General features: G+C 43.2%; 2 protein-coding genes across 2 annotated transcripts in view; one reads left to right on the top strand and one right to left on the bottom strand.

The window, feature by feature from the left end:
- Nucleotides 1-11,370, top strand: LOC106746924. The gene is made up of 7 exons (XM_014624071.1): nucleotides 1-342; nucleotides 423-1,934; nucleotides 2,076-3,917; nucleotides 4,532-4,645; nucleotides 5,421-5,534; nucleotides 5,833-7,761; nucleotides 9,610-11,370. The coding sequence occupies exons 1-7, from the start codon at nucleotides 1-3 to the stop codon at nucleotides 11,368-11,370; spliced, it is 7,614 nt and encodes a 2,537-aa protein (XP_014479557.1).
- Nucleotides 11,371-13,308: 1,938 nt separating this feature from the next.
- LOC106746959 (fasciclin-3) overlaps nucleotides 13,309-27,000 on the bottom strand; it is a 405,509-nt gene continuing 391,817 nt past the window's right edge. Inside the window, exons 8-10 of the mRNA XM_014624156.1 lie at nucleotides 18,326-18,356; nucleotides 15,549-15,723; nucleotides 13,309-14,296 (exon numbers count right to left, since the gene is read on the bottom strand). Coding sequence (XP_014479642.1) covers nucleotides 14,102-14,296; nucleotides 15,549-15,723; nucleotides 18,326-18,356 — 401 coding nt within the window. The 3' untranslated portion in view covers nucleotides 13,309-14,101. The remainder of the gene's footprint in view (nucleotides 14,297-15,548; nucleotides 15,724-18,325; nucleotides 18,357-27,000) is intronic.

Raw genomic sequence — 27,000 nt, 5'->3', positions numbered from 1 at the left:
ATGGAAGGTGAAACAGCCGCGAACGGAGGGAGGAAGCAATTGCCGAAGGATAAGCTGAGGCGACTCGCCGAGTGCGACGAAAGAGTTTCGACCGAGACTGTTAACGCTATCGGGAACGTCAGGAGAGACGTCGAGGCGGCCGATGTGCCGAGCAGCGACGAGTTTGACGAGGACCTCGAGGAGGAGTTCCGTAATCTGAACGATATTCTCGATCTACCGCACGACACTTACTCTCTTACCGAGATTAAGCCGGAATTACCTTCCTGTGCGAGATACGGCCTGCGTTCCGGCGTGATTCATCTAAATTTGCCGAGTTTCTCGCCGCTGTCCAGGGGTTATCAGGTAATTGCGCGAGTCAACAATGAGGATCTCGAAGTGTACTAGCGACTAGACGGTTTCTCATCTCTCAGCTCTAATAACAGGGTGGTGCTATAGCGATCGCAGCTTTCGCCACGAGCGCGATACAAAAGCCTCGCTACTGGGACGAAGCGACGATCGATCAGATCGTCGAGGACGGGGATACTTTTTACTGCGAGTCTTACGAGAACGTGAGCACCGGCGATCGGCGAACAATGACTATCCACGACTTGAAGAGGGACCTGGTCGTGCGGAAAAACTTCAGCGTGAAGGTCGGGATCGAGGAGCCGGCGTACGCCGGCAAGTTTCGCTCGCGCGACCCGACGGAGCTTCATCTGGCGAAGGCGCTGGAGTTGTTTTTCGAACGGCACGACGCCGGGATTTTAACGTCGCCGACGCTCAACGTAGCCATTTGGAGGGACTCCAAGTGTTACAATATATTCGACGCTCAAGGTAGACGAGAAAACGGCGAGCCGGCGAACGACATAATTAAAGGATCGGCCAAACTATTCCTCTTAAGGGACTTGATGGGTGTGCTGTTTATCATCCTCGAAAAGAGCAACGTACAAAACGAACCTTTCGTTATCTGCTCCATAAGTATTCGCGGAATCGAGCCGGTTTCCTCGATGGACGAAGGACTCGAGGCCAGGAGGACGCTCGGGAAGCCGCAGAGGAGGCCGAGCGGTTATAAAATTCGCCAAAAGCACCGAGCCGTCGTGAGAGGATCTTATCACCTGGAGCATCTCGCCATACCGAAAGCGCTACGTGGGAAGGGACACCTGACCGTAGCGCTGGCCGCGCTGATATATTCCCGACTGATCGACGCCAACAAGTGGACCACAGCTTTGCTCGACCTGATCTTCAATCAGTCCAACATCTACTTGATCGACCTGGCGAGGGTCCTCGAGAGGAAGCTCGACGACGCGTTCGACCTTCGGCTGGACGATTTAATGAGCGACGTCGTTCTCGGAGTTTACTCCGCCAAGGTGAAGATAAACGCGAGAGTGGTACCCGATCCTGCGCAGAAGGGCAAGCTCTCTCTCAACGACGGTGTACGAGAGTTCTTCGCGGGGCACGAAGTCGGAATACTCGAGATCAAGAAGATCTTCTACGCGATCTGGAAGGACGGCGATGCGTACTACTTCTTCGATCCGTTCGCGTGTGACCACGAGGGCTTCAGGGTCGATCCCACCGGTGTGGAACGCGCGACAATCGGGGTCGCCGCCTGCGTGACTATGAACGGAGCCGTGGAACAGATGTTGGAGACGGTGGTGGAGAACACCGGAAGTACGGAGAAGGATCCTTTCATAATACACGAAGTTAAAGTGCTGTACGTTAAGACCGGCACGGCCGCAGGCGAATCGTTGGCAAAGGTCATTTACCGAGAGAAGGGCACGAATCGTAGACCACGGTCACCGTTACGATCGACGCCGCTGGACGGGGAAAAATTAATAGACGTGACCCCGCGCGCGCGACCTACGAGCAAGCCCACGCAAGCGTCTACTCAGTTCCCGGAGATAATGCGCGATGTAGAACGATATATGATGGCGGATGATGAGCCAATGACTTTTACATTAGCGCTAGAAGAAGGTAAGAAAAAGGAGAAAGTAGAAGAAGAAGAAGAGGAGGAGGAGGAAGAGGAGGAGGAGGAGGAAGAGGAAGAGGAAAAGGAAGAAGAGAAAGATATGGGCGAGGAAGAAGCGGTGAAAGAACGCGAGGATGAAGAGGCAGAGGTGGAATCTCCGGTGAACTTCATCAGAGGATACAGAGTGGTGAATGTTCATCGTTTGATCCTCCATGGCACGAAAAATTGCCTCAGCGAAGAATTCAATGTACGGTCGCGTGGTAGACAAGGACTGATAGCCGCCCTGACGGCGTTGACGTACAGAAGACTGAAGGAGCCGACTCAATGGCGAAATATAGACGTAGATCAGATTGTCAAGGTTAGCAACAATGCCTACGAGCAGGTTATAATTTGGATCGAGCGAGGTCGGCCGGAGATAAAAGAAGCGAAAGCACCGGAAGAGGAATTGGAAGAAGAGGAGGAGGAGGAGGAGGAGGAAGAGGAGGCCGAAGAGGAAGAGGAAGAAGAGGAGGACGAAGCATTCGTTCGAAAAGTGGCGACCGCCCCGAGCCACTTGGATATTTCTCTCCTGCCGTCCAGATTGAAACTAGCCGAGTACGACGCGTTATTCAAGTTGAAGACGAACGTCGTCGACGGAGACGCGGATCCCCTGGCTAATCTAGCGGAAGCTCTCGAGCGTTACTTCGAACGATACTCTGAAGTGGTTCTGGAGAACAAGAGGTTGATGTATGCCATTTGGCAGGAGGACGGGAAATTCTTCCTGTTTAATCCTTACGGGAGCGATACGGAGGGGTGGCGTCTGCGAGATCATCCGGCTTCTCTCGCCGTAGCGGACAGTCTCAACGAGCTGACCGACCTACTTCACGGCGTCATGGAGTATAACGATCCAAGTTTCTCACTTCATTTCGCGGCTCTGCAGGCGATACAGCCGGAGAAGTACGCGTCGCCGGTGGAGATCGTGATTCCGGACGAACAGACGATCGAGAAGTTCCGGACCAAGTTCCTGCCCGTCACCGACGATGACCTGGCCAAGCTCGAAGAGATGGAAGTAGCGGAAACGACAGCGGAGCTCGCGGAAGTTAAAGAAGAGGAAGCGGAGGAGGAGGAGGAAGAGGAAGAGGAGGAGGAAGAAGAAGAGGAAGAAGAAGAGGAGGAGGAGGAGGAGGAGGAAGAGCTGGTCGAAGAGCCGGAGAAACCTCTCGTTGATCCTTTGCTGGAGGTGGAGGAACGTGTGCAACCCGACGCACCGGATCGGTTGAACTTAGCTCTCTTGACCTCCATAGTGAGAATTCAGGATGCAATCGGGGAAGAAACGCCCGGCCCACACGAAGAGGTAATGATAGAGAAGATGAAGTACGACCATCCACCGCCGTACGTAATGCCGCCAAAGAAGGCTCTTCACATTCTGTTGGAAGCGAAACGGGCGAACAAGTCTATCCCTTCTCTGGTGTCGAGATTCTCCATCGACTCCAGACTGGAAGTCAAGAAGAAAGATGACTTCTCTCCGGGTCTCTTGGTGTCAGCCGCGATTGTATCGTTGCCGCAAGAGGTGAAACCCTCCAAAATGATCAGGTTATCCTCCACGAAGTATCTGTACTCGAGATTGCCGCCGATTCGTATGATGCCTCTTAGGGCCATCGACGAGAGTTATATCCAGAGCGAAGAACTTGGTAAACAGATTGACGTAGAGCATCGGGTTCTAAAGAAGGCTTCGGAAAAAACGGGATATACAGTGTTAGCGGAATTACCAGAGGCGATGTCTTATGCTGAAAAACCGGTGTCTGAGTTAATACCATGCGGTCCTACGATCAGGACTCCTGTTCCACCGGCGAGGCACTCGACGTGTCCTGATGAGCGGAAGCGAAAGAGCAGGTCGAGCACTGAAGGGGAATCGCCTGTCGTCAAGAAGACCTTCGGTGACACGGAAAGGCTTCTGTTCAAGATGATATTTCCCAACTTTGACCCCGCTTTACAAGTTAGAGCATTTCCTTAATTACACACTATTATTAATATAATTATTAATATACACAGTAAACGATTTTGTATTAAATTTTGTATTAACACTTTTCACATATTCCAGACGGTCCGTTCAAATTTTTGCGTTAATTCAACACAAAGTGAATACGTTAAGTAGCGTGGTAAAATAACACGAATAATGTATCAATAATATATTAACAGATGGCAGCTGTTAATTTAAGCGAGGAAAAATCATTCTGACATTTATAAATGATTGTAGAATGCCAGTTGGCGAGCGAACGACCGAACGCGTATCACCGTTATCGTGCGGTCGGTTCGCACAGTTTAGACGACACAAGTCGCCGAGCTCTTTTATAGCGGCCTCTGGATTAATAATGTTCGTCGCCAAAGGCGTATTTCCGCTGAGATATTTCAACGTAAAAGAACGTTGAATTCAATTCTACACAATATCTTCAAATAACGCAATCACGATATGTTAAACTGACACACACCTGTGTTGAAAATTCGACACGCAACTTTTAACAGGGACCGATTTTAACAAAAATACAAGATGATTTTTTTACTTTGTACAAAATGAAGTCTCAGAACCATCGTATGTTTTTGACATGGCAGATTTTGTGGGATATTCTAAGACGAAAGTTCAAGTACGAAAATGGCGAGACTACAATCATTTTTAAGTTCGAACCGATTAAATCGACTCATATGGTTGACGGTTTCCTCGCTCAGGTATGGCAACGTTGTCGGTGATAAGACGTGCCATCACGATGAAAACGGGTCTTTTTGAGAGAATTTTTCTACGGATAAAATCTTCATAAAAAGGATGGCGCCAAAAGTAACTTAAACTGCGCTTTACGAAATTTATTCTCGCCTGGCAGGATATAAATTTGATGTATGATCACATTCGTCGTAGATTACCATTATGATAATTTAATTACCTCCGTCTTACTATCTTAGCACAAATTTTCACCACAAGAATCAATAATGAATATAAATTAATTATGAAGTTTGTTTAGACAGCTGATACGTGATAACATCTAAATTCATTTCAATCTATGTTCAATATTAGCATTTTGTAATAATTAAAAATTTTCCACAGTATGATGAGCACAGAAATGCGCCAAGCCAAGGCAAAACCATTTTCTTGAAAAATTATACTGCCTAATTTGTACAAAAATTTTCGAAAGAATCTATCTCATCATGATACCATCCTTATCACTGAGACCATGTTGCTATATTTGAACGCGGAAAGCGTTAGCCGTACTTCCCCCCTCTCCTTCTCTCTCTTATAATTAAAAAATTATCGTTGCCCCTCATCATTTTTGTACTTGAACTTTCGTCCTAGAATGCCCCGAAGAAACTGTCATGTCAAAAACATATACGATGGTTTCAGGACATCCTGTACATTATCCACAGTGCACATACGATAGATTTGCTTGTAATTTCCTTATGAAAGTCCGGAAACCTCGATTGAGAAGATTTATTACTCGATATTTCCGCTCAGGCACCGGAGGAGAAAGACGCCGAGCGGACGGAGGAAACGAAGGATAAGAAGGGGATAATTCAAATGAGAGATGAGAACGATAAGCGTTCTGCGCCTGAGGCTCTTGGATTCCAAGTAATTTCATTATAAACCTTAGGCACACATATAGTGCATAATGCGTAGTATGCATAAGCATTCTCGTTAACATACGCCAGAGGTGCGATAAAAAATGACAAATTAGCTTTCAGCGCCTTAACCTCTTGCTAACCTCATAACTCGGCGGGAAAAACATTTTTACATATATCAGGCATCTAGCGCAGACGTAAAATAGACATGCGATTATTTCCCGAGCGCTATAATCCGAAATCAGAAGAGCCGGTTGCTCTGCATACGCTCTGCTAATAATCGCTCGAAAACGTTTCATTTCAACAAGGCCTCGGACGAGGACGTGCTGATATTACGAGGCGAATCGTGTCTGACGGATCGCGCGGAGGAGTCCTCGCGTTTCAAGCCGTGCTACCTCTCCGCCGTATTGTGCATCCTGGCGAAGACCGCGCTGGACGTGGACTGCTTTCGCGGCAACACCTTGGATCGGGTGATCTCCTTGACCGACAGGATCAGCCAACGCGTAGGACACCGGGATCGCCGGTGGTTTCGCGACCTCAGCGTACTCGGCGTGAATTTCAACGTTATTCTGCGGGAAAGCGTCTACGCCGATCCTGCGAGCTCCCCGTCCGACGACCTCGACACGACGGTCGAGAAGTTCCTGGAAAAGGATCGCACCGGTATACTCGTGCTGGAGGATCGCTCCCACGCGTTTTGGCTGACGGACGACTCGCGGTATTACCTCTTCGATCCTTATCCCTGCGACGAGAGGGGAAGGCCGAGCGAGAAAGGCGGTTGCTGCCTGATGAGATTCCGCGACTTGAGGTCCATGCTCGGCAGGATGAAGGAAGGCGAGGCCGCGAGGAAGCCGTTCGCTCTTCATACCGTTTGCATCGCTCGTGCGAAGAAACGTAAGCGGAAACTGGTGGGGAAAAGCACGAAGCATCGCGTAGAGAAAGCGGAGGAGCCGGTTCGGGAGGAAGAGAAGCGGGACGCGACGATACCGTCTGCTGCCTCGGAGTCATCTCTGATCGAGTTAGCCGAGTGGGTCGCATCCGACACCGACTCCGATCCCCGCGGCGACGACGTTACCGGTTTCGCGCCGGTGCGCCGTCGCGAGGCCTCGACGCTGGAGAAGGTCGTGTTGCGGGATGACATCACGACGCCCACGTTCGCTCCGTTCGAGAAATCGTCGCGGAAACGTCCGGAGGACGCCGATCGGGAAACGACGAGGAGGCGGAAAAGAACGAGCGGAAGGATATTTCGAAATCACACATCACTCGCCTGTCCCATCGACCTCTGCGTGATGGCGTGGTCTTTGATTCACGAGCCCGCGTCGTGGTCGGCACGGACCGTCGACGCTCTGCTCGAGGCCAGCGCCGATTACGCCTTCGACAGCGTGCTGGCGAGCGAAGACACCACCGTGAAGAACATGACCGACGCTTTACTGCCGGAGTTCGAAATAGGGAATTACGCGTTCCGAGCGGTGTGGGCGCCGCTCCACTACGGGACCTTGTACGCGACGGAGGGCTGGAACCTGGCGATGACCTTGGAGAAGATATTCGAGACGGGGATCTACACGGGCGCGATAATCGTCTGCCGCTACGCTCACGTGGCTGTCACGAGAAGGGGCAGGAATTATTTCGCCTGGTGGACCGTCGCCGGCACGAAGAGTCTCAGGATAATTACGTCCAGCGACAGAGGCGAGTTCCTTAAGTTGATCGTTAAGGAGATCGGCGAGCCGCGGGAGATAAAATTCGCCGTGAGGGCGGTCACTATATCTCACGCCCGTAAAATGGGCTTGGACTGCAGTGACGTCAATGGTCTCCACGAGCCGATAGTCCCGATGACGTCTTTAGCGGAGATTCACCCGAGAGAGCCGGTTTCTCGCGACATCGAGGCGCTATTCAAGCCGATCGACTCAATGGCAAAACCGTTCTTTGTGTCCGGCACGGTGTCGCTGGGCGATCGAAACACCCTGGCGGAGCCGCGGACGAAGCGTTGCTACTTCGTCGCGCTGCTAGCCGTTGTCGTAAAGAGGGACATCATTCAGTCCCCCGTTCCCGGCATGATCGATCGGGTCCTCGAAGTCGCGGAGAGCTTGTACAGAGGATTCTCCGAGCCGAAATTTCACACGGAGCACGTATTGAGAAATGTACCGCTGATGAACAGATTCTTCGATCTTCGTGACCGCGCCTCGTCCTTAGTCGCGCTCACGACGAATCCTCGGAACGGTAAAAGCGACTTTTACGTACAAGTGAGCATCCGGGACGAGAAAGAAGGTGTATACGTTGCTTCTTCTTTTCTTTTATCAATGCAATGTTTCTCACCAAGTCGATTAATCGCTAATCTATTTAATTTAATGTTTAAATCAACTCACCGCCGACAACGTATAATTTAGCACTTTTCCTCAGCAACCTGGGACTTTGCGTGCTAATGCAGGTTTTTACATTGTGTTCTGGACTATATAATAATGAAAAAACTGTTGTAAATTTATGAAAAATTTACAGACGAGTTTTTATCAACGCAGAAGTAGAGATGCGTCGAATCAAGGATTTTTATGTCGAATCGAATTGAATCAAACCTCATTTTTTTATTTTCGAACCTGAATCAAATAGAATAGACGAAAATTCGTCGATCCGAATCGAATCGAAGGAAATCGAATCGTTGAAACGTAACTTTCAAATCAGCAAATTTTGCAATTAAAGATTTATAATTCGTCAGTATTATGTCAGGCATACTTATATGCAGTTGGGCATTCTCTTGATTTTCGTGATATCATTTTCCGACATTCCAGTTTTTTCAACAAAAGAGACAAAAAAAGCAAACTTATTCGCTTGACATGTTCTCACATGATATATTTATTGAAATCAGTGAGAAAATTATATAAAATGCAGAAAAATCTGTTTTAAAAGCAAAAGTTACATATTCAATATAATTAATGTTAAACACATGTGAAATACAAAAAACCCAAATTATTGATTGGCAAAAATACTCACGTAGTCTGCAACCTAGTTGCTGAGGGCACAAATGCGTATTCTAACTGTCCTTATTAGCAAAGGAACAGTTGAATATTGTAGCGTTCTCACATACATAATTTCATTATCTTTAAATTTCTTGAAGAGCGGCTAGGGATGTTGTGATATTACTGATATACTAATATTAATACTTTCCCTTTAATATCGGGTAGAAATGGGTGATACAACCCGAATGTATCGATACATCGTATCGATATGTATCGCAGATGAAAATATCGATGTTCATACCAATAGTCTTGTATCGATATTACCAATATTGATATTATTGATACTTGAATTGCATAAAAATATTAAAAGCAGGATTGAGAAAGTTACCATTGTAAAATAACGTCGTTACGAAATCATGAAAAAACTAACTTATAATGGCATTACAAGTAACGCGTTATTTCCCAACTAATTAAAAGTATCTATGCTGTATACATTATATGAATATAATAATGTGAATGGCATGTATTTATAACAATGTATAAATAATTACGCTAAAATTATTTTCTAAATAAAAAATACGCATTATAAAGAAAATTTTTTTAATTTGTAAAATAAATTATATTATTTTGTATATTATAAAAGACATATAATAATAATTTATAATTACTCTGTAAATGCTAATCTGTAAAGTTAATTTTGCGGTTATTAAATGATTGCTGAAGCGAAAGGAAAGCATCCGGCACATTTTTACGAGTGTGTAGATCATAAGTGTCATTTTGTGCATATTATCGTTTTATTTCCACGCATACCGCAATAATTTTTGGCATACGATTTCTCGCTTTTGACGTTATCAAACGAAGACAGTCAGAACGAGTACACACAAACCTGAACTCATCGGTATCGATATTTTTGTCCCGATACAGTAATCACTATCGATACTCTTGATTAGATACTCGTTTCAATATTAGTATCGATACTTTCATGGTAACACAACATCCCTAAGAAGGGCTGTCGAATCCCGTTATCAGTTATCCGAAAACATTCACAGTCAACGAATCGACAGTGTCTTCAAATCCCCACGTTGCCGGCGGCGGGTTAAAAGAACTCGATCGAGCTGAAGATCGCACGTCGATTTCCAGGTGAAGAAACACTTGAAGCGTTATCTCAAGACACACACGAGCGGTATACTGCACTTCACCAATTGCTGCTACGGTTTCTGGCTCTCAAGATCGACCGGTCTCTATTATTACTTAGATCCTTATCGATGCGACGTTCAAGGCAGGAAAAACTCTGCAACCGGCGTCGCCTGCCTCTCTATCTTCTCCTCCTTGTGTCAGATGGTGAGGCAGATGTGTCTCAACCGGTACGAAGGCACCACCGGATTCTTCATCCACAGAGTCCACGTGGACTCCATCGACAGTCCGCCGTGCGAGAAGTTCCAGGAGGATCCAATGTGGCTGTACCTGGACTATCATTGGAAATTCGCGCACTCGGCTCAGCCGAGATCGAAGATCAAAGAGAAGACGAAAGTTAAGTCCGATCAGTCGGAGGGCGAACGACGCTTCTGGAACCGATACGCGGTCGAAGTGACCGATCTGATTTACTCCGTCTGGGGTACGATCGGTGCGTACGATCGCAGGTTCGGCGAGCGAGCCGGGAGGAATCGAGCCGGCATATGCGTCGCCATTTTGGCCATGCAGCACCTCTGTCACCCGTCCCGGTGGAGCCCCGCCGTCCTGGACTCTGCCGTGATCTGCGGGGATTCCTATTACACCGAGAGCTTGAGGAATGCAACGCGCGAGGGGTGGCCCGCGAACCGATTCCGACTGCGCACCACCCTGAGAATGTTCCCGCACTCGTGGACCATGGATTTCGGCACGGACGTGTGCGGGGTCCTCTACGGCGGTCGAGACAGATTGACGCTGTCGGCGGCGCTCAGGTTGGCCTTCGAGGATGCTCGCAACGTGCTCGTCGAGTGCAACGGGATCACTTTGGCTGCCATGGCCGCCGAGGACGCTTACTACGTCGCCGATCCTTGCTGGCTCGGCCCGCCGTTATTCCCGTACGGCCGCGGCGCGATCTACGTTCTGCGTTGCCGGAACGCGAACACGTTAATATATGCGATCACGAAGATGCTCAACAGCAATCTGAGGCTCGACGTGCGCGTCACGCCGCTGACCTTGTCCTTTGACCGGGAGGACTTCCACGCGGATCCCGAATTCTGTGCCGCCAGGCAGATCCTGCCGAGAAGCGCGCGCAAAACTCCGGGCAAGGTGCGCGACGTGCTGCCCGTTCCCGGAGCAATCGTCGTGCCTGAGGAGAGTTTTTATCAGCAGTACCAACGCCGTCTCCGTACCGGAGGTATCACTGTGGATGATCCTCGACAGCACCCTGCGTTACCTACCTTGCGTCCTGAAAACGCGAACAACGCGATCGTCAGCACCGAGTGGCACCTGAATCTCGGCCAGGCGCGTCCTTCGAGGAGGAAGCGCTCCTCCTCTCCGGTGACCGACTCGTTCGAGGCGCGTCGGCCGCGCGTCTCCATCGCGGATATGATGGCCGTTTGCGACGAGTATCCGAAAGCGATAGACTTCGCCAGCCCCGGCGCCCCGACAGTCGGGATCACGTCGCTCGAGTGCGCAGAGAGGCGCAGCTTCGTCAGGGAAGAAAGCCGCGCGAAGTTCAACGAGCGCGTCGCGGAAATGTCGTTGGATCTCTACCGGAGTTATCGGCATCGTTTGCCGGGGCGAAAGGAAGTCGACGCAGTCAAGGACGCGGATTTCGGAATAGACGGAAAGGTGAGATCGGACGACAGGGCCGCTGATGTTACGGGAGGAGGCGAAGAGGATGAGCTTAGAATGGAGACGGAAAGCGAAATTACAGACCGAGACGCGCAATAAACGCGCGGGAACGAAGTTCACGGAAGCAAATCGCGATTCCGAGTGTATATTAAATGTTTTTATGTGTTGTGTTCTAAGCATGCCTCTCACGTAACGATGATACGAGCAAATCGTATCCATAATTATGATTTTATTGGAGCGATCATAGTGCGACATTGTGCAAAACGGTTGAAAAACAACGCACGTTTGCCGGGGAAAAAAATTAACGATTCTAACTGGTCTACGCTCAGAGATATTTCGATCAATTAAGATATAATCTCTTTATTAGCATACTCGATCGTACATAAATCAATGTTAAGTAGTGTAGCTATATGCGACTATTTGCATAAGACATCATAAGTTAAGACGTATATTACAATATAATACGTATGTACGAATTAAAGTAATTTAAATTAATAAACAGCTTCTCTAATATAGATAAATCCCTGGTATTATTTGTTAGACTTAATTAGAAATATGATTTAAAACGATATATTTACTACAAAAGTCTTGGTTTATACGTCTATCTATCTATCTATTGCGACTTGCGAACCCACAAACAATTCGCGACAGTTGATAAGTTACGGGAATCTGCGAATGTTTTTCTACATGATAAAAGAATCATGTTATCTTTAATGTAGGATATGCAGTAATCAATTATCGGGAGACAAATATTTTAAGAACGTTTTGCAAAAGCCAAATTTCCAAAATTCTATGTTTCATTTGAAGTAATTATATAAGCTGACTTTTACAGGTTTTAATGATATTAAATGCTTTAATTGTAATATTATTTGCCATGATTTCACTAGAGTATGTACTTTAATTGGTAACTACCAAGAGGTTTGATAATTCGTTTGCAAAATAATTTGCATTTTTCCTATTAGGAGCAGGTTTTGGGATTGTGTGATTTAAGGATTCGATCAGAGGCTGAGGAATAAAAAACCAAGGATAAAACCATGTTTTATAAACATTATAATTATTAGTATCAGTATCAGTATATCAGTAATTTTCACTACCAGTATATTTTTATTTTTATTTATTTATTAAAATAAAGGCGTACAAAAATGTAAATAAATTTATTAATATTGGACGGCGAGAAACGCTTGTGAATCGATACGATCGTAGGTTTTGCACCTAGGATAATAATCGAACCAATCAAACGGAAGAAATAATTCGCTTACATTTAATTTATATCGCCGTTGAGCGATTAGATTATAACAACATGTTAAGCTTGTAATAATCTTGCAAAAGATACAATACCACACCGATGAAAAGAATTACGCAAGTTGAGAGTGTCGTATATAATGTAAATCTTACGTTATATAGTCGTTAGTAAATATTTGTCTCTCGATTTTGGCCGATAATGATGCAATAAAAAAAGCAGTACGATCTAAATATGTAATCTTCAAGCATTCAAAATTTACAATGTACAAAGACAACACGGCTTCGCTGAAAAATCGTTTGTATAATCGGCATTCAATATTGTACGTCGTAGAATATTCCTTTACGTGAGTTATTGTGATCCATTAATATTTCCAGTCACAATGAAAATTCTGCTGCAATTCGTCTTTCAAATTTACAAGTGATTAAATCGGTTCAAACGACTGTTGAGCGAATGTCTTACACGATATAAGAATTACTATCACGCTTATGCATTATGTAAAATGGACAATAACAACATTAACAATAATATTTAAGTACATTTGACGTGACGCTTACATACAACGTCGCGATAGTCATACACGCAGTAAACAGGAGGCATTCGGGAAGATAAGAAAGGGGGTTGTAGAGGGTATTTTAAGAGAAAAGTCTAGATTAGATATAGCAAGTTCACATAAACGAAATATTAATAAGAAGCTAATAATGAGCAATGCTAATATTACTAATATTGTTAATACAATATAACTAATAATAATTATTGTTATAACCAACGATAATTATAGTGATAATAATAATTATTATTTTTGTAATAATTATATATTATAACTGAAATATTACTTCCAATAATAATATTATTATTACGTTTCTCGTAAACACTCGTACACGAGGTGTGACATTTCCGTGGTTGTGGGAAAAGTTCGGCTGACGCAATAATTGGGTCGCGGAAAGAACGGTTTCGCCTCTCAACAGATTTTGATCAACGAGATGCAAATTACAGGCGAAATAATGTAGTGCCGCTCGCACATATCGTTTTTTTTCACGGAACGGCGTGTTATAGATTTATGAGAGGTAATTGAGCGTGTGGTATATTTTTCAGCCGCTCGGGCTGAAGTCGGTGAAGGTGAAGACATTTTCCCGCCCTTCGGCTTCAAGGATTATCGATCGCGTAGGCACGGCACGTACATCGAAGGACAGACCGAAGCATCGCCCTATTATCGTAAAATTTACTTACCGTAAACTGATTATCTCTCACACAATCGCCGGGACTTGGGGATCGTCGAGAGATGCACGCTCATTTTGGCGCGAAAACACAGTGCGGATGACAGAAAGATTTATCTTCAACGAAATGAGATAGTAAATAGTGCCTCGAAACGAAATATATCTGTCTCTTTCTCTCTCTCTCTCTCTCTCTCTATAGAAAAAAAAAACTCACGTACAAACGTTGCATGTTCATTCTGTTTTCGCTTCGTTCAAGTACAAAAACAATCCTCATCATCATTCACGGAAGAAGGCTAACCGTCCCTAAGACGCGAAACGCGGGTAACACGCGATCCTCTACGTCTAATTATTTTCCACGGAAACGGACTCGCGGTTACTTGTCGGCCGCTTCCTCAGCTTCCGGTTTCGTGTACAAAATCTCCGCATACTCCGTCTTGTCCTCGTTGAGCCGGCGAGGTGCGGCACCCTGTTGTTGCTGCGTGAGATCCAGTTCCGCGTACACTATTCCACCCTCGCTCGTCGGAGGATTCGTCTTACCCTCCTGCGCGACCGCCTCGGCCGTCTGAAGCTGTAACATCGCGTGTTTCAGACACGTTGTCCTCCGATCAGAATTACGAAAGTCGATGATGTATTCGGCCGACAATGATGAGAGATGATCGCGCCGCAAAAAAATAATTACCCCTGGAATTCTGAGTCTCACTTGCCGGAAATTTTTGCAAACATAAACCTGCTCTTCGTGACACAATTGCAATTAAGCCAATTTCTATGGATCTAGGCTACGATGATTTATTAGTGCGCAATGCGCTGACGTCTTTTCCCGTTCTTCCCCGAACAATAACGAAAAAGAGCCTGCGTAACATTATATGCTGCGTGACTGCAGAAATACTTCACGTAATAGCGCTAAAAGGATAGAAATAGCTGCGTTTGTCGCCGTTTCGTTTTTCAGTGAAGGTAGCAAGTGTTACATATTAATATTATAATTGCTGAGAGAGAATATAAACTGCGCCGCATAAGATTACTGCGAGATCGAGGATGCAGAACGCACCGGATAAACCGAGAGAAGCCACGCACGAGAGGTTGCTCGAGGGGGGAGGGGGAAGGAGGGAATCTATGTAGAAATCTAAGATCAGCGGATATTTCTACTGAGATAGATAATTACATAGAGACGAAAGGTAATCTACATAGGTCAAGAACACCGTATTAAAAATAAAATCGATTGCTTTATTATTTTTTATATTATCCCGAGTTTAAATGTCAGACTACTTAGAGACGCTAAGTGAAGCTAAAAAAAAACTTTCCGTGTAAATCAAATCTATGTTGATCCTTCGGAATATACAGACGTTCGAAAATTCGGGTGGAAAGTCGGTGTAAAATTTCGACTTGGACTTTGTTAAATAATTGATCGGACGGAACCCTCTTACAGAATAAGTTCCGCTTTCCCTTCATTCGATCGGGAAAATTACGCGATTACTCGATCTCACAATTTTTGCATTTGCACCAATGCTTCGGCTTTTATTTCGCGCAATAACGTCAAAAACGACGGACGACGGAATATTCAATGAACCGTCGCGTTTATTGAGCCATTCATTCCAGACGGGGGGACATTCAGACAAAGATTTAATATTTTGTTGAATCGTCGCGATTTTTTACGACATATTATCGTAAACATCGTCGTCGTCGCACAGAATAGCCTGTGTCTCCCACATATCGGGTGTTATTGTGTTGTCGCCGTCGATAATAACTGGAGTGTACAAAAAATGGCGGCAGAGGAAGGAAGTGGACAACGACGTTCTTCATTTCGCGACGAAACAGCGACTTACCTTTTCGTCGTCGATCGTGACAACAGTCCTCATCGTGTCCGTATCCGCGCCCGATACCTTATCCTTATTCCGTCCGAACAGTCGAGACAGATTGATCCTCGGTCTTCGTCGGCCCCGAGATGACGAGCCGTCTACCTCAGACCGGGAATATCTGCCGGCGCTCTCAGTGTCGCTTCTAATTAAATGAATTAAATTGCATCTTCCGGCCTGATACGCATATTATAGATAATTGGGATATAACACTTTTCACGAGAATTACACACTAGATGCCTGATTTTAGGTATGCACAGTGCTTATAATACAGCTCTTTCCGATAAGTAGTATAAATGACATATTAATGGCATATTAATAGTTCGCTTCTTGTTAGCCACTGAGTTATTTCCCAACGTTAGTAAATTTCCGCACGCGCACACCTGCGCGTGTAATTTATTCTTTCCCTTTTTTTTCTTTCAGTTCGACGAATGATCAAGGTAAGATTCGTAAACACGTCATTTGACAAACGTGCGAATATACTAGGACGTTCTTGGTATTAAGTATTCTGCATCTATTAAATATTCCCGATCGCAATTTTAATAATAACGTTCGTCGTAGTTGGATGAACGTTTGATCACGCCTTGCCATGAATAGAAAAATCTCATTTCCTCGACGTGTGGCTTAACAAACCGCGGAGGTTTACGCGAATCGATTACACTTTTTATCGATTTTTATTGAATTTTACCTTCCTTTAATTAACCCCCATGATTACTGCGTTCGTATTATAATTCGAAAATACGTTACGTCATGTGAATTGCATACTGCTCCGCGTTCGTACGACTCGATAATGCACGACACAAATGTCAACCGTGCGAGAATGATATGGCGTGAGAGTTTGGAAAATCTCTTCGTGTTCTAAATCTTGCGATGGATTATCCAGTGAGCCACAATGATAACGATATTAACATTAATTAGGTCGGCGAAGCGTTAGTACGGATAAAGGAAGATAGAAAGAGAACCTTATCGATGCATTTATAAATCTTGCTGTCGAATATTTTGAAATAAGCGCCGGGTTAATACGGTTATGCCATTTGTGATAATATATACACACACGCGCACACACACACACACACGTGTAGTGCTGAGCTAGGCTAATTGCGCGAAGCATCGACTTTTCAGGCTAATCGCGCTAATTACTGACGAACGAGGGAGAGCGGAGAAGAGAAAAAAGATATGACAAGCGATGAAAAATCGCGTTAATCGTTTGAGGAAAAATGCGATCATCTGGAAAAATACAAGGCGTTTCGTATATTGTAAGTGACGATTATATTTTATACTATTTTTTTTTTTTTTATAAAATATAATCGTCACTTACAATATACGAAACGCCTTGTATTTTTCCAGATGATCGCATTTTTCCTCAAACGATTAACGCGATCTTGGGCTCTCTTATTGAACACGATTTTCTTACTCGTAGACGGACGCGAACTTGGGAACTCTCGTCGATAGGAGGAACAGCGCGGGGTGTATCAGCAATTACGTAATTGGATGAATCGATTTACAAGTGTCTCGTAAAATCGTATTGTGTTTTCTCGCGAAGCGGGGACCAGAAAAAAACAAAACGCGAAGTCGCCCGGAGACACCCGAAATCGTCGAATCATCACTCTGCGCGGTGTTTTGCATTTATATCGCATTTTTATGCTTAAGCGTGTTTCGCGTGGTTTTCCCTTTCTGAAGAATTATCGGCGATAAAACGGAACTAGAAAGACCAAAATGCGACGTAAAAGAGAAAGGTAAGAAGTCGCCTCGGAATAAAATACGAAAATAAATTGTCGGTTTTTTTCTCTCGAATGTTATTCGAATATGACAACGATCTAATTAATAATTAATAATTAATAATTATGTGTAAATGTCTCTACGTAACGCGATAATGTGTAATAATGATTACACTAAGACTTTAGCGCAAATTAAACTGTAAAGCTCTGTTTATCTCTCGTTTAAAGATTATGCGTATAAACATAGAATGAAATTTAGATCACTCGTATTTTTAACGCACAATGCGGATAACCCAATTCTCATTTCGCGCAATAAAAATCTACGTCTTATCGTCTCTCACTTGAATTGAAACGAGCTTGTTGAGGGAGACAATTTTCGTCGGAAATTCTTGGTTAACGAGTAGCTGAAATTTTACCGCGAGTACGAATCGGCCGGGTGAATGAATCGTAAGTTTTAATTAACCACGAGATCTCCATTCCAGCCGAAGGACATGCCGCGAGGCAAGGAAAGTTCCCAGTTTTGATGAAATTGCTCAGAAAGCGAGCCGAACGAACGATGATACCTCGCTTGCTGGTTTCTTTCCGCACAATTTCATCCAATTGTTCGACCAGTAAGAAAAGCGGGCGCGCGGACGGACACTTCCGACATTGCGAACGAATAAAATAAAGAGCTGCTGCTTGCCTTTTTTTAGCGACACCGGTCGCAGATTTGTTGATGTGAAGAAGATTAGCGCTCGTCGCCGGATCCGCGAAGTCTCTGAAAGTGTGCATGCTTGACAAGTCTACAGAACAAGTCTACGGAATGTCGAATATACTCGACGGGGGGAAAGCGACGCAAGTGGCGGGTCTGTTATTCGTTTTTGTCCGAATCGATTAAACTGAAACGAAGCAACCGATAATGCGATACTTATTCATTTATTAGTTTTATTAGTTATTACGCCAAGGTGCGAGGGTGAAGATACTGCAAGCAAGAGTGCGATAAGAGTGTGGGCCGGACATTGGAAGCGTTGTAACATTGGTAATACTCACGACTCCCCGAGATTCCTGGTGGACGAGCGACCTGAAAGTAACAATAACGAGGTTTGCGTTTAATTCGGCAATGTTACGTTGTTTCTATCTGAGATAAGAGAGACGCGTCGCATTGCTGCGCGATGCTGCTTACGGCTTCGTTATAGGATAAATCGTAAGTATAGCAAAGTATATTAAATATAGGGAGTAGTGGAAATATATAACAAGGCCGTTAAAAATGAGCCCCTGTGAAAAATAACGCAGGATCATGAGGGAGAAAAATAATCCAGGTTCAAAGTTAATTCCAATTTCTGAACATCCGAGGTCGCCACGGAGACTCGCTAATGCGGCAATTCTAAACAAAATCACAAGACTCGTGAGAACTTATGATTGGAATTGTAATTCTACGCTTATAGTGGGATGTATAATCATTCTCGTAAGTATCTACAATTACTTGTAAATCTTACGGCTAACAAGAAGCTATCTGTAAGTCATCAATATTATGGGAAATCTTTTAATAATTGTCAAAAGACACGAATGAAAGATTTTTAAATTACATGTAAAACTTGATAATCAGTATATACTTCATGTTTAAGATAATCGGAACATCTGAGCTTGCAAATAAGTGAGATAATCTTGCTTTACTCGCTACTTTCAAATGACAAGAGTTTATCAAAAGTATGTAAACAGTAGAATATTAAAAAAATGACGCAACTGATAAAAGTGATTTTAATAATGGGTTTTAAAGATAATCATCAAAAAGTTTAAAAAAGTTAATTATCACGTACTCAGAAGAGGAATTTTTTCTCTTTTCATGAATATTATAATGAATATTATATGAATTATAAAGTTAAATTCAGTTCATTTGAGTGAAGCAATTCGGAGTTGGTTTTAATTTAATATTCTTAATTGAAGTACTAAATTTATGCACTAGGATTCAGAGCACATTTTTCGAATAAATTCGATACTTATAATGAAATTATGATATACTTGCAAATATATAAGATTATATAAAATACTTGAAACAAGTAATGTTTACTTTTGAGTGCAATATGTATTTTTCTGTGTAGTTACTCATCATAATCATCATAGTCGTAAACATGAGAAATGCTAGTGCAGAATTGCAGTTTATGTAAAATTGAATCAGGTTCTTACGACTGCTTCGTAAGCTACGATTTCACAACTTTACGATTTACTCGTAAATTTGCTGGGAAGTTCGTAGCATAATATTACGACGAAAATCGCTCGGGTTACCGCGGGTCTAAGTTGGTGATGGGTCGATACATCCTCCCAACGTCCGCCTCTGTATTTAAAACAAATGTTTTATTTCAAAAATCATACGATACCTAAGTATAATATCATAGCGACGAATGAACTTATAATTAATTACATACAGCTCTTCTATATATTAATTTCATTTGAATCCTTAGTTTAGATTTACTCTTGCCTATCGCATTGTATCTACAAGTACAGATACAAAATGTCCTCGTTCTCGCGTGTCTCGCTCACGCGCGGTTGCGACGGTTGTTTCCGTTTTCTCTATTCTTCCTTTTCCTGTATTTCTTTTTTTTTTGTCTTTTTCTTTCTCTACTCTTTAAATGCGACCGTGTGTAACCGCGTTCAAGCCTTCAGCTCGCTTAATTAGAAAGTAGCGATCTCCGAAACCGATCGCCAATGGCGCCGCTTCGATTGGGCCCTTAATTAGTAATAACGAGACAACGATGTTCCGCGCGAAAACTCAACTTCTCGGTTCAACTGCACGATCTCGCGCGCGCGATCGGTGGCTCTCCCAAAAATGCATCCAAGAACACCAATTGCAGGTAATTTATCAATATCCGGCGATCCGGCGAATATCGGCGCCACCGTCGCACTTTTTTTTCAATCATCTTACCTAGAGAGACTTACACGTTAACATAAATATATTTATATAATATATATATATAATATATATACCCCATTTTTGTGTTATGGCCAACGATCATGCTCCTTAATAACGTGTAATGTCATCTTTATCGTTAATATTACTTGTTTTACAGTAAGTTTCAGTTTAACCTTCTAGCCCGAATGCAACAGAAAATGCGAATCCGCGAACGTGCACGCGTACATCCGTATCTCTACACGCCCGTATTTACGTCTGTATATATATGTATATATATATATGTGTATCCTCATATAGCATAATGCATCGAGATTTAAGTCGTAAACGTTACAGGTATAATTACACGTTAGAATTAAATAATCCTATAATAAAAAATTAATCACGCAATTAGAGAGATTAGGGCGTTAATATAAAATGCATTACAGGGAATTTTTGTATGCAAGTATATTCGCGCGCGTATGTGTGTGTGTGTGTGTATGTGTGTGTCTGTGTGTGCAATTCTCTTCGGTTCCTTCGCTCCTTGCGGATCGATACAACATTTAATCGCGAAGCTTACGTTTTAACAATCTTACGAACGTCGGAACGAATCGGATATAATAAATTGAGTAGCGCGTTGTAGCACGAATCGAAGGAAAAGAAAAAAAGCCGCGGTCTGCTTGACGATACTTGTGTCACGCATTTCGCACAACATCGATAAGTTAGAAAAGCGCGGATCTTACGGTTCGAGTAGTCGTTCTTAGCCGGTAGAAACGTTACTTCGTAACTTACAGATTAGACGAAGGGTGTACGCAATACTCTTTTTCTATCTCCCTTTCCCTTATGGCATTAAATCACGACAGAAAGTCCCATGTGTCGCTTCATGTTTTGGCAGTGATCTTCGACGTTGTATTTTTTGCTATGTTTCTCGGCAATCTCTGTTCGAGCCAACTTAACCCGAAATTGAAATTTCAGTCCTACTTGAGATCTAATTTAATTCGACATTAAGCGTTCAAAAGTCTTCTATTGTATTCCTTCGACGCCACAAATGAGGAGAGTTATTACCGTTTCCTTCACTTGAAAACTTAATGACAGAACTAAAATATATTCTCCGGAAGACTATATTCCCTTTGTAGTATTAAAGGAGCACTTATTGCGCTCCTTTGATGCTACAAGCGGGAACTTATTTCTTCGTTTTCTTCACTTGGAGATTTAACGATAGATTTTCATATTTCGACTCGGGTAGTCTCGTGAATTTCACACACTGAAACATTTACTACGATCCCGAGTCGAGATTTCAGCTCTGCATTAAGTCTATGCGGTTCTACGTTGAGTCTTCAAATGGAGAGAACGGAAATCACTTTCAATTTGTAGCATCAACGGAGCACAATAGAAGACCCGGCGAAGACTTAACGTAGAACCGAGTAGACTCAATGTCGAATTAAAATCTCGATGCTCGGGACGGCTCTCTAAGTACAATAAGAGCGGCTGAATAAATTGGCAGGCTGTAGTCGAACACTTTCTCGCGCCGGGAGGTTTCATGTTGAGAAAACCGCTGAAAATAATCACCGAAAGCAACGATCACGTTTACATACCCGTATTCTCGAAAGATACCCCGAGCGGACGAGTGTCCGAGGGAAATCGACCGAATCAATCCGAAGGGGAGGGAAGTGTAATTAAACGTAAACCACGGAAGTTGCGGGTCTCATTACGCCCGGTGCGCATCATCGTTCGAAATATTGTGTATTATGTTCGCAAGATCGATCCGAGATCCAATTTACCCCTCAATAGTATTCACCCGCTGTTACTGCGTGAACTCGAGAGAGTTTCATGTTTCGAGAGCGAATCTCGATAATGAAGACCCCAAGAGTATATACAATCTAGTCTAGGACAGAGCCTGAACGAATTATCCGTTTCTAGTCAGTTTTTCTCTCTCGTCTCGTACTTTTCTCTTTCCCCCGGAAAAACGGTGCGTGATCTCTCGGTTGTTTTTTTTTTCTCGTTTCTCCCTTCTCTCTCACGGAGAGGTTGTAAAACGTTTAAAAATTGAAAAAATGCGCGTCGACTCGTGTCGCGTGTGTATATATAAAAAATTCGGGCTGCCTGCGGCGCTGCGCCAATATATTCGCTCTCGCTACAACAAGATCGTCGCGATGCGCAAGTCGATCGCGTTGCGCGGGAGAACGATTTGCGTATCCTAGCTTCTCTCTCTCTCTCTCTCTCTCTCTCTTTCTCTCTCTTTCTTTTTTTCCTTTTTATTTTTTAGGTTTAAACGCGCAATTTCCCCTTTCCCCGTATTAGGCTCTATTACATATACTAACATACGGACATTAGTATACATAATATATATTACCATGATTATACATATATAATGCATAAAAAAAATTACACATATATATATTTATACTATATATTATATATACTAACAGATCGATATATTCGGGTTGAAAAGTGACGCGAGACAGCCTCTGTGAACGGCGCGAACAACGTGCAACGACAACTCATCGAACGGACGTTCCCCATTGGCAATGTGTACGCGCGCGGGCGTATCGATAACTCGGAAGCAAAACGGCCGATGTCGTCGGTTCTCCTATCTTTCCCGTATCGCGCGCTTTCTTCCCCCTTCTGCTTCTATTCCGGAGCGCGCGGCTGGGAAATAGAAGGACGGAGATAAAGCAGAAGGAAAAGAAGAAGGAGAAGAAACTTTTCGCTCGCGTATGGCTGAGAAATAGCGGGTGGGGAATAAAAGGACTCGGGAGATTCCAATACTCATACGGCTGTAAAGGGGGCGGAAGTAAAAGAGATAAGTGTCTTATAACCGAGCACGTCCCCTTCTTTTTACCCTTTTGCGGCCGTAAGGAAGACACGTTTTCGGATGTAGGACGCGCCGTCCGTCTAAGCGGTTTAAGCGCGACGACATTCGGTCGTTCCACTTCCCGGGTACCGATGTGCTTGTCCGTTTTAATTTCTCCAGTATCCCGCCCCGTTTACGTCTCCCTCGCACGTGTCGCCCTTTCGTACCCCTCAAAGTCTCATCAACTTCCTTTAAGTAAATCTCATATCATTCCTGCCCCGATAATATCTCATTCACCCTGAAAAATTCGCGGATAACGACAGGTCGCACGGCAATTGGAGTGCAAGTGGATAAGTGAGTTACTTATTACCCGATCGGCATTTCACGAGTTGCAAGCCAAGTGCCTTCGACACAGAATATATATATATTTATATACCCGGTACCGCTCGATCTCGCGTACCGCGTTATATTTATATAATATATATATATATATATTTATATTTATATTTATATTTTTTATTTTTATATTTATATTTATATATCTTTATTTATATATATATTTAATATGTACAACACGCAGTAGATTCGACCGTCGGCCGACGAGCCGTGATCGGCGTTCTCACCCGTCGAAATTTGTCCTCCGCCTTGAACACGCGCCCACGTGATCACACACCCCCGTCGCAATTATGTACCGTGGTGTTCTCTTAATTGATTTTTCTCCGGGGAGAACCCTCGACTTATCTCGTCGACCGACACGGGCCTCTCTTGTAAGTGAAAACACGATTGCATCCGGGAAAAATGGTGAAGGTGTGTGTATGTGTTTGTTGATGTGTATGTGTGCGTGTATACGTGCGGAATTCGAAAATGTATCATCGGTACCAATGATGGTACATGCGAGAATCCATATCCTTTGGTTCTTAAATCATTTTTACGCGCGATGCCGACGAGACCTACGTGTTCGTATGTGACGTGTCCGTGTGCGCACGTGTTGCGAGTGTTCGGGAATCAATTGAGAGTTTGCGTTTTTGGTGACGATGGCTAAGGAAAGGTTATCTTAAACATTAGGGAAATACAAACGACATACTTATTGTCGTAAGGCAACAATAAGAATTCGCGAGACTCACTTCGAACGAATTCCACCCGCAGCCCCGTTAACACGCGCCGCAGAAAGTAGCTCGGTGCGCGTATAAATATAAGATGCTACCTGAGTTTGCACCAAACTAAGTAAGAGCGTATTCCATCCCAAACGGAGATGCTCTCTTTTTCAGCGTAAGATTCGCCCGAGGATTCCTTAACTGTAAATATATCTCGTTAACACTAAAACTACCGGCGATTAACGTGCACCTTTCTACCGGAGCAGTTGAAATAAGATTTTTGAAAAAATACGCAAAGGAAAAAATATTTATTCGTTTACACATTGCGACAAAAATTACGTTTAATCTCAGAGAATGCACCATTAGAAATTGGAGTAACTTTTATAAGAAAAAAATTACAAACCGGTCGTTTGACCGGCTTTGGTAGTTTTAGTATTAATTAAATCTAGAAATCAAATTTCGCCAGATTAAAGTCTACTTGGAGCTTTCTTTCCCTGGAAGAATGAATTAAATAATAATTCGTCGTGAGCTTCGAAGAATCTTATTTTCGCACATGTTAGGATTTTTCAGAAATTTACACTGATTTTCGGTTTAGACCGCCACGTACGAATTTTCGCAAAATGCGTGAGATTTTCGCAGAATTTAAATCCTCCTTAAACACATCGAGAAATATGATTTTAAAACTTGATGCAAATCTCTTTGCGATGATCTTGTAGGATATATGTCGTTGATCGGGAAATATATTTAACACAACGCGCACAGCGATTCGCTCTCGATGCGGTGAAAATAATTCGCTGTGTGTTGTAATACATGTCTCTCTTAAAAATTTTCATTATTATACGACAGTTTTCAAGGATTTGATTATCATGATTGTACTTAGAAACTCGTATCGTAGCTTTGGATATGATTCGACTCCCGTCGCTAGTGCGGCGTATTAATTATATTTGCCGTCCAACGAGGGGCGAAACAGGGCCGCGCGTGTCGTTGGGAAAAGTGAGCTCAATTCACACAAAACCGAGACATGTACTTCGTATAAAAATTGCGCAATTGTGTAATCGCAAATATCGCTTACAAATGGCCATGTTACATATTATGAGAAAGAACACGTAGAATAAGAATTACGACAAACAGAGGCAGTCGATGTTGTATAACTCTTTCATGTTGGATGTCCCAAAATTGTCGTATGCGATACTTTAATAGTGAACACACATATCCTAGGGCTAATCAGAATCGAAGATTATATAATGTGAAAATGACGAGGTGACAATAGTTTCCGAGTTATGTGCAATCAAAAGCTGGCCGGTGATTATCGCGCATAATTCGCGCGCCCAAACCCGTAATTATACAACCACGCGTACCGATGCCATTTATCATTTTTCATTGAACTGTCGCGACTCAGCTAATATGGATTTTCGGTCATGTTTCAGCCCGGCTAATTTTGCTTTTCGCTTTCATGCGCGTATTACATGACGATCAATTGACATTGGCAAACTGCCCGGATAGAACGGAAAATGTCGCGATGACGTGAAAGTAACGTCAAAATGATGAAAAGACCACCGAGAAATGAGTTTTGTAACCATTTTGACGTCATCATCATCGTTTTCTGTTTTATATCTGAGTAATTGTCGATGATAGATTTCAATTATTTATTAGTTATTTAATCCTTTAGTTAACACTAGGTGTAAACGAAATAAATCATCATGTTGTGAATATTTGTGAATTCATATTTAATTATTTTCTCAATGAAGCATTGTATATAATTCATGATTATGGAATACCAGTTTCTAAGAGAACAGTTATATATTGTTACGCCCGTGTCTTGATGCCCGCGTTTTTAGCGCCCTGAACATACAGCTGATTCTCTTGGCAACGAGTCGTAAACAACAGATGATCAGCGTTGACGGATAAACAACGGGTTAGAAAAATTCTCTCCGGGGCGGTCGAGTCATCGTGACGTGCGCGACGGTTTTTAACGAAAGAGAGAGCTTGAGCCTGCGAGTTACGCGTGCTTCCTTGTAAATAGCAAATATAGTTGAAGTTGTTTTCCTTTTAACGTTGTCTCGTCTTATTTCCCCGCGCGAGCGTAACAGTATATTAACATAGCACTGTTTAAGATTGTAAAAATAATTTGATATCCGTATTGAAAATACAATAATTGAATAGCAGACTCTGGAAATTGGAGCCAGCATTGCGGGTTACTTAATGACGCCGCTGTAAATTTCATACGCTTAGATTACTCGTAATTATAATGTTTTATTTTCGATTCTACTTAACCTACGAAATGAGCTGTTAAAGTATCGCATGATAGTTTTTGAGACATCCTTTACATCGTAAGAATATCATATAAATTTTATCCGCTCGATTTTTTTTTACATAAGCCGATCATTCACGGTCCGATCGAGCGTATTTCTCGTACTAAAACGCCTTATTTAAAAATTACGGTTCCCTTATATAAACGGAATAATCGTCACATATCGTCTATATATCGTTCCGTAAATGAGATTCTCTGAATGCAATTCATATCTTATAAAGTTAAAAATTTAATTACAGATTATCGGAACGTCCCTGCGGACATTTAGTCGCTACAATTATATACAGTATGTTTCGTAAGTTGCGTAAGTTGGGGAAACAAGGAAGTGGGATGGGCGAAATCACTAAAGAAAAAGGAATTTCGAGAGTGCCTGAGTGAATTCGTATTTCGGAAATATAATCACTTCGGATATATCGTTTCTTTTTTTCTTTTTTTTTCTTTTTTACCGGTTGACACACTTTCCTGCGTGCGCGTATCCTTAGCATCGAACTCTTTGGAATTAGGTGAGTAATGCGTAACGTTGTAACCCTGTTTAGGAACTTACGCAACATTCCATACGTCCGCGCGATGATCTTATTGTACTATACGTGTATATGTATGTATGTGTATATATATATATATATATATATATATATATATATA

Source organism: Dinoponera quadriceps, unplaced genomic scaffold (genome assembly GCF_001313825.1).
Source record: "Dinoponera quadriceps isolate SergipeBrazil2010 unplaced genomic scaffold, ASM131382v1 scaffold1846, whole genome shotgun sequence".
NCBI classification, from domain to species: domain Eukaryota; kingdom Metazoa; phylum Arthropoda; class Insecta; order Hymenoptera; family Formicidae; genus Dinoponera; species Dinoponera quadriceps.
The sequence above is the reverse complement of the archived record's forward strand: the minus strand, read 5'-3'. Positions and strand labels throughout refer to the sequence as shown.

Bases quoted from the DNA above. Each gene is read 5' to 3' on its own strand.
- LOC106746924 (XM_014624071.1), top strand. From the start codon at position 1: ATGGAAGGTGAAACAGCCGCGAACGGAGGGAGGAAGCAATTGCCGAAG. The intron at 4,646-5,420 runs GTATGGCAACGT...ATTTCCGCTCAG, and splicing joins TTGACGGTTTCCTCGCTCAG to GCACCGGAGGAGAAAGACGC. The intron at 7,762-9,609 runs GTGAGCATCCGG...GTCGATTTCCAG, and splicing joins AAAGCGACTTTTACGTACAA to GTGAAGAAACACTTGAAGCG.